This window comes from Cynara cardunculus (genome assembly GCF_001531365.2).
Source record: "Cynara cardunculus var. scolymus isolate 2C chromosome LG 1, CcrdV1, whole genome shotgun sequence".
NCBI lineage: Eukaryota > Viridiplantae > Streptophyta > Magnoliopsida > Asterales > Asteraceae > Cynara > Cynara cardunculus.
The window spans coordinates 6,474,211-6,480,405 of NC_037528.1; the positions used below are offsets into that span (position 1 = coordinate 6,474,211).

At 31.1% G+C, this 6,195-nt stretch overlaps 2 protein-coding genes across 2 annotated transcripts; both read right to left on the minus strand.

Moving 5' to 3' along the window:
* Positions 1-602: 602 nt before the first annotated feature.
* Positions 603-2,722, minus strand: LOC112511874 (non-symbiotic hemoglobin 2-like). Its single transcript, XM_025117703.1, has 4 exons — positions 2,539-2,722; positions 1,505-1,619; positions 1,318-1,434; positions 603-1,043 (listed from the first exon to the last, which is right to left on the minus strand). Exons 1-4 carry the CDS (start codon positions 2,676-2,678, stop codon positions 882-884), a joined length of 534 nt encoding a protein of 177 aa, XP_024973471.1. The 5' UTR covers positions 2,679-2,722; the 3' UTR covers positions 603-881.
* A 669-nt stretch (positions 2,723-3,391) lies between these two features.
* Positions 3,392-4,785, minus strand: LOC112511884 (non-symbiotic hemoglobin 2-like). Its single transcript, XM_025117705.1, has 4 exons — positions 4,658-4,785; positions 4,203-4,317; positions 3,759-3,875; positions 3,392-3,685 (listed from the first exon to the last, which is right to left on the minus strand). The coding sequence occupies exons 1-4, from the start codon at positions 4,750-4,752 to the stop codon at positions 3,527-3,529; spliced, it is 486 nt and encodes a 161-aa protein (XP_024973473.1). The 5' UTR covers positions 4,753-4,785; the 3' UTR covers positions 3,392-3,526.
* Positions 4,786-6,195: the final 1,410 nt, after the last annotated feature.

The window sequence follows — 6,195 nt, forward strand, 5'->3', positions numbered from 1 at the left end:
TGACGGGGAATGGAGCAGGATCGGGAATGATATTATCCGTCCTTAATTAAACCCTAATTAATTTTTTTATTTTATTTAGTATATGTATATAATGTGTGTATAAATAAATATATATGTGTATATATTTATTATTAAATGACAAATATATTTAATTTTCCATATTGATGATTAATGTAGTGACAATTTATTGTAATCTTAATTTAAAGGTTTTTACTAAATTGAGTATCTAAAGGGTTCTCCAAACCTGTCAGAGATTATTTTCCCTCGAACCCGTTAGGGTAGGCTCAAGGACTGGGGCTTAAACGGAGGGTCGAGGTTTCTGTTTCCATTCTTATGACCAATTGCCACAAACGCATCMACAGCTTCTTGTAACAATTTTTCCTGAGATAATATTAATTCGGTAAATGATTATCGGATAAGTGTTTGGATAAACAACCCCTTAGTAAAATCTTTTGGGGACCCTTTTTGTGTTAGTAGAAAAAAAGAAAGTATGTGAAGGGCACCATGAAGATTTTACTAAGGGTCGTTTCATCCAAAACGTTTACCCAATAAATGTTTACTGAAAAAGTCAACACTTTTATTTACCTTACCATAGAAGATTATAGTCCATCAAAATAGCATCATATATAACAAATTACATGGTAAGCACTAACCTAGTAAGAGTCGTACCCTCACTTATCGAATAGGATTCTCAATCATCATCATTGCTCTTACCATGTATATACTTGGTTATTCTTATTTTAATTCAATAAGGTAAACACTTACCAGACGACCCTTAAATAAAAAAACACAAATATTGTATTCATCCATGCATATTTGACATTTCATAATTCAACCAATAATCATAATTTATCTTGTAATTTTAAATCGGTCTTAATAAATTAAGCCGAGGTATTGGATTCTTGTGCGACGTCTTGTTTCATTTCGGCTTTGATGGCTGCAGCCAACTGATCATAAGCTTCGGACCAAGCCCCTTTCATATCTTCCTTCCATTTATCTCCCACTCCCTTCTCCACGGTTCTTATCAATGCTTCCTTCACCACCTTCATTCATCAATAAATCATATCAAATATATATATATATATATATATATATATTTTTTTTTTAATTTAATGGAATATTTTCAACTCCAAATTGGATTTTTGATTTAAAACTTTGGAATATGAAGGAATTAGTGGTCCGTAAATTTATAGGTCAGAGACATGTTTACGAAACCCTTGTTGTTGTTTTTTTAAGTATATAATATTTATATACGATAAATAGAACAAATAAACTCACACACACCATGATTAAATAAACAGTAAATAAAAATTTTACCTCAAAGTGAGGATCAATAACTCCTTTTTGAACATGAACAGATCCCAGCCATTTGAGGGTAGAACCAGAAACCACGATTTCTCCTTTCTCCCTCAGTTGAATCGCAGCCTCGCATGTCTTCCATTAATTAATTAATATTTGGATTTAATTGAAGAAATTAAATTCGATGATGAATTGAAAGGCGTACCATCTTGAATACTTTAACAGCATGGGCTTTGAGCTTGGGGTTATCTTGGGGGATTTCTTCTGCATCTTTCAGGAATGAAAACAACCCCTTTGCTGCAGGTGCGATCTCCAATACCCTTCATTATATACAGATAAAGGTTCAATTGCAAACAGATTTTCGACTGTGAAATCAAAGGACGAAGGAGAGCGCGATACGTGTCCTCGACGTTCACATTTGGTATGAATAACGAAAGGTGAAGTTCATGAACTATTCATGATGAATGATACACAACCATGATCCATGTTAAATTGATTCATTATTCATGATGAATAATACACATTCAATCATTATTCATTATGAATAACCTGTGGACACGTGTCGTGCTCTCCTTTATCCCCAGTTCATAACTGAAACTCGGTTTTTCATTTGAACTCGTCCCCATATATATGACTAATCAAATACAAACCACTTAAATGTTAATACACCATGAAAGCCAATCTAATCCCTTGATTTTGTGTATTTTGAAAAATTTAGGCGTTACCAAATCAGTTGCAGAAGGTACAAGCATTTTAGAAGGTCAGCACAGTTCAAACCTCATGACCTAAGGTGAGAGCATATATGAGTATTTACCGTATTTAAATATTATATACTTAAAAAAAAACACAACTAGAATGATGTACATGTGAATGGGTAACTACACCAACATGAATAGATCATTTAATAAAATTACAATAAATTATACAGGACAGATATTAACAAATTCCATTGTAAAGCTAACATGCCTGATTGGTTTGTTTATTTAGACAAAAGTTGATTATCGGTAATTTTAACCAGCTTTATACGGAACCCATCTTCAAGAACAACAATATGATGTGACATTTTTCAGGCAGGATCAAATCCGGTTCTCGTTTATTACCAAAGTTTATGGTTATATTTGACAAACTAGTTTGATAAGTTAATTGTTAGCTGATAAGTTAGCTGACGAAAACAAAAACCAGTAGACAAATATTTATGTTTAAAAATAGTTAAACAACAGATGTCAAAAATGAACTTACTGTGTAAAGAAATGGAGACTGAGAGCAGGAATGTTTTCCTTCATTATCTCCCATGATTCCTTCACTAATCTCTCCTGTTCTTCACTGAATCCTATCTCTCTCTCTTTCTCACTCAAACCCATCTCTCTCTCTACCTCCATTCTCTATCTCTCTCTACAATCCACACACACACACATATATATATATATAGAGAGAGAGAGAGAGAGAGAATAGGAGGAGGGAGATGTATGTATGTATATTATTGGTGTGAAATGAATATATACCAATCATAGGCATAGGGATAAGGCTGTAAATTTGGTGTGAATGGTAAATTAAAATGGGATCATAATACAAGTGGTTTTGGCCTTTTAACTTCATCAAGGGACATTTGGGCTTAAAAAGGGAATGGGGTTCTACAACTATTTCTTATACTAATTACTCTACGTTTATATTCGTTTTTATGCACGTATCGGGTTCCACACCAAACCTCATACTCATCACTCATCACGTGCCCATTTATTTCATCATTTCAATGCAAATTCAAGCCTTTCTAAATCGCTACTTTCATACATTATACTGTAGAACGTATTTTGGTTTAAGATAAGTTATTTTAACGTTTCTTATCTGGTAAGTATTGATCAGGTGAAAGTTACCACCATCTTTAATTACACTATAAGGTAAGATTCTTGATCATCAAGATAGTATCGTATAAGCGTTTCTTAGCTGATAAACGCTAACTATGTAAGAGTTACCACGGCTATTTAGTTACCGATTAGGATTCTTGGTTAATTAGTATGACATGGTAAAATTGTTAAGTTAAAAACCATCATTTCTTACTGTATAAGCATTTATTACCAGTAAAAGAAAATAAATGTTTAGAAAACCGATGATAAAGATAAAGTTGCAGACATGAAGATACATTAAGACGGTGATTCAAAGACGTTTTTATTACATATCCATATGAACATCTCTCTCTCATATTCATATATGAATATTATATAACTAATGGTTAATTAGGCAGGTGGGTTTCTGCAGCTTCTTTGGTCATTTGAGTCTTAATGGTAGCAGCCAATTGATCATAAGCTTCAGACCAAGCAAGCTTCATGTCTTCACTCCATTTCTCTCCGACTGCCTTTTCTACTGTTCTCAGCAATGCCTCCTTCACCACCTTCATTTCAATCCACAAACGAATTAATCAACATATGATATGATTATGGATCAGAATACTTAATCAATAATACCTCAAAGTGAGGATCAGCAATTCCTTTCTGAAGATGAACAGATCCCAGAGATTTTAGGGTGGAACCAGATATTACAACTTCTCCTTTCTCCCTCAGTTGAATTGCAGACTCACAAACCTTCATTCAGTTCACGACTTAAATAATTAACAACCACATTAATTAATTAATTAACTGCATGTATGATAAGCAAAAAAAAAATTAAGAAAAACAACGTATAGATATAGAGGGGTAGGTTCATTAGGAACTTAAACGGCTGACAGCGCGATAAATGACATATTCATCAAGAATATAGATGTGTTATTCATTATGAATGTATGATTCATGATGAATAACATGTCCATATTCATGAATGCGTGATTCATGATAATAACACTTTCATATATTCATCATGAATGTGTTATTTATTATAAATATAGGTATAGGTATAGGTATAGATATGGTTACCATCTTGAAAACTTTGACGGCATGGAACTTGAGCTTGGGGTTATTTTGGGGAATTTCATCCGTATCTTTTAGAAATGAAAATAATCCTTTTGCCTCCGGGAATATGTCCAATATCCTGCGCATATATATATAAATGTGTTATACTCTCAAGATGTAATTAAATTTTAGACTTGGGATCATGGTGAGACCAAGGGTTTTTCGTGACATCCGTAAAACCAATTCTCAATCCTTAGATTAGATCTACAATCTGAACATTCATAATCACAAAATTGTCACGAGACTTCTCAATAATCATAAAATTGCCACCGTGCAACTTTAGACCATTAAATCATTAGCTTATAAAATTGATCGGTGAACATAAACTGGTCTTATGGGTCTCACGAAAAACCCTTGGACCAATTTAGATTATGAGAAATCAGACGCAACGTTGATGATTTACGTATTGAAAAACTTACTGTATGTAGAGATAGAGACTGAGACTAGGAATGTCTTCTTTCATTATCCCCCATGATTCCTTCACCAATGCTTCTTGCTTCTCACTAAAACCCATCTCTAAATCTCTCTCTCTCTCTCTCTCTCTATAGCATATACATATAAGCATGTATTAATGTATATATATATGGGTGATCAACCATCATATGATCCTTAGGCATGGATCATGATGGATGTAGTGATGGTGTGCAAAACATGTGGCTACATAAGTGGTTTTACCCTTCGAATGCATTAAGGGACACTTTGATTTTAACAATTAAGGGTTACTTGCACAACTTGATATTTTCTTTTAAGGTTGATATTCATTGAATCGACTTGATGAATGAGTTATGAGTCAAAATTAACACCCTATTTTTCGAGATAATATTTCTACCGAGAATTTGACATATAACCTATAATAAAATAGGGTGTTAAAAAAGAATGATATCCAAACCGTCCGATAGCATATTTTGTTTCCTTAATCGATTATAATCGAAGACTCTGAAACTTGTCTATCTTCATAGTTGCAAAATTGCAAGCATTATAATTTATTTTAGCTTAGTTTATTACGGTTATATTATCTTAATTATTAATTTAGCAAGAGCATCATTTATGAAGCTAAGTATTTAAATATAACTAGAAGGGTACTCGTACAATGTAGCGAAATACATTTACGTTTTAATGTTTCGTTTTATTTTTTGTCTATTTTGATATAATACGGTTTATGTGGTTTTGAGAAATATAATGTTTTTACTTTTTTTGAAGATATCATGAAATTTTGAAAAATTATCTAAATTTTAATATCAAATTAACTATTTAAAAGCTCTTATTTTTTTGTACAAGTTTTTTAATTCTAATTTCATTTAGGTCTAATAACGGAGTGATTTATTTTTGGTTTAACAATATAATTTTTATAAAGATAATTATTATGTTAGAACTCAATAATTAGCCTAATTATATTTTAAATTTTTTATATTTATATGTTAGAGATGTTTATCCTATATTTGATTATGTTTATCTGTTCTGCAGTTAGTTATACGATTTCAAAAATAGAGATTTAATAAGTTGTACTTACGCACAATATACTTGTAATCTTAAATTTTAAGTAATATGCATTAATAAACAGTATTTCATACTTAAAAAAATGAGTTTTAAGAATTTTTATCGATTGTTTTATAATACTAGAAGCGTACTCGCGCAATGCAGCGAGATACATCGTGATTTTAATATTTTATTTTATTCGTTATCTCAGTCGATGTTATAATATGACTTTATGTGATTTTGAGAAAGCGATGGTGTTTTTATTTTTGAATAAAATATATGTTTGAAGATATCATAAAAATTTGACAAAAATATATCGATATTAGTATCAAATTAACTATTTAAAATTCCTCATTTTATTGTGTAATTTTTTAATTCAATTTTTATAATTTAATTTATGTACAATAACGAAGTAATTTATATTTGGTTTAAAAATATAATTTTCTTATAAAGATAATAATTAATTATTTTGTTAGAACTT

Coding starts and splice junctions, on each gene's coding strand:
- LOC112511874 (XM_025117703.1), bottom strand. CDS start 2,678: ATGGAGGTAGAGAGAGAGATGGGTTTGAGTGAGAAAGAGAGAGAGATA. Junction 1,620..2,538: donor AGTCTCCATTTCTTTACACA/GTAAGTTCATTT, acceptor TATATAATGAAG/GGTATTGGAGATCGCACCTG. Junction 1,044..1,317: donor TTATTGATCCTCACTTTGAG/GTAAAATTTTTA, acceptor TGATGAATGAAG/GTGGTGAAGGAAGCATTGAT.
- LOC112511884 (XM_025117705.1), bottom strand. CDS start 4,752: ATGGGTTTTAGTGAGAAGCAAGAAGCATTGGTGAAGGAATCATGGGGG. Junction 4,318..4,657: donor AGTCTCTATCTCTACATACA/GTAAGTTTTTCA, acceptor ATATATGCGCAG/GATATTGGACATATTCCCGG. Junction 3,876..4,202: donor CCGTCAAAGTTTTCAAGATG/GTAACCATATCT, acceptor AACTGAATGAAG/GTTTGTGAGTCTGCAATTCA.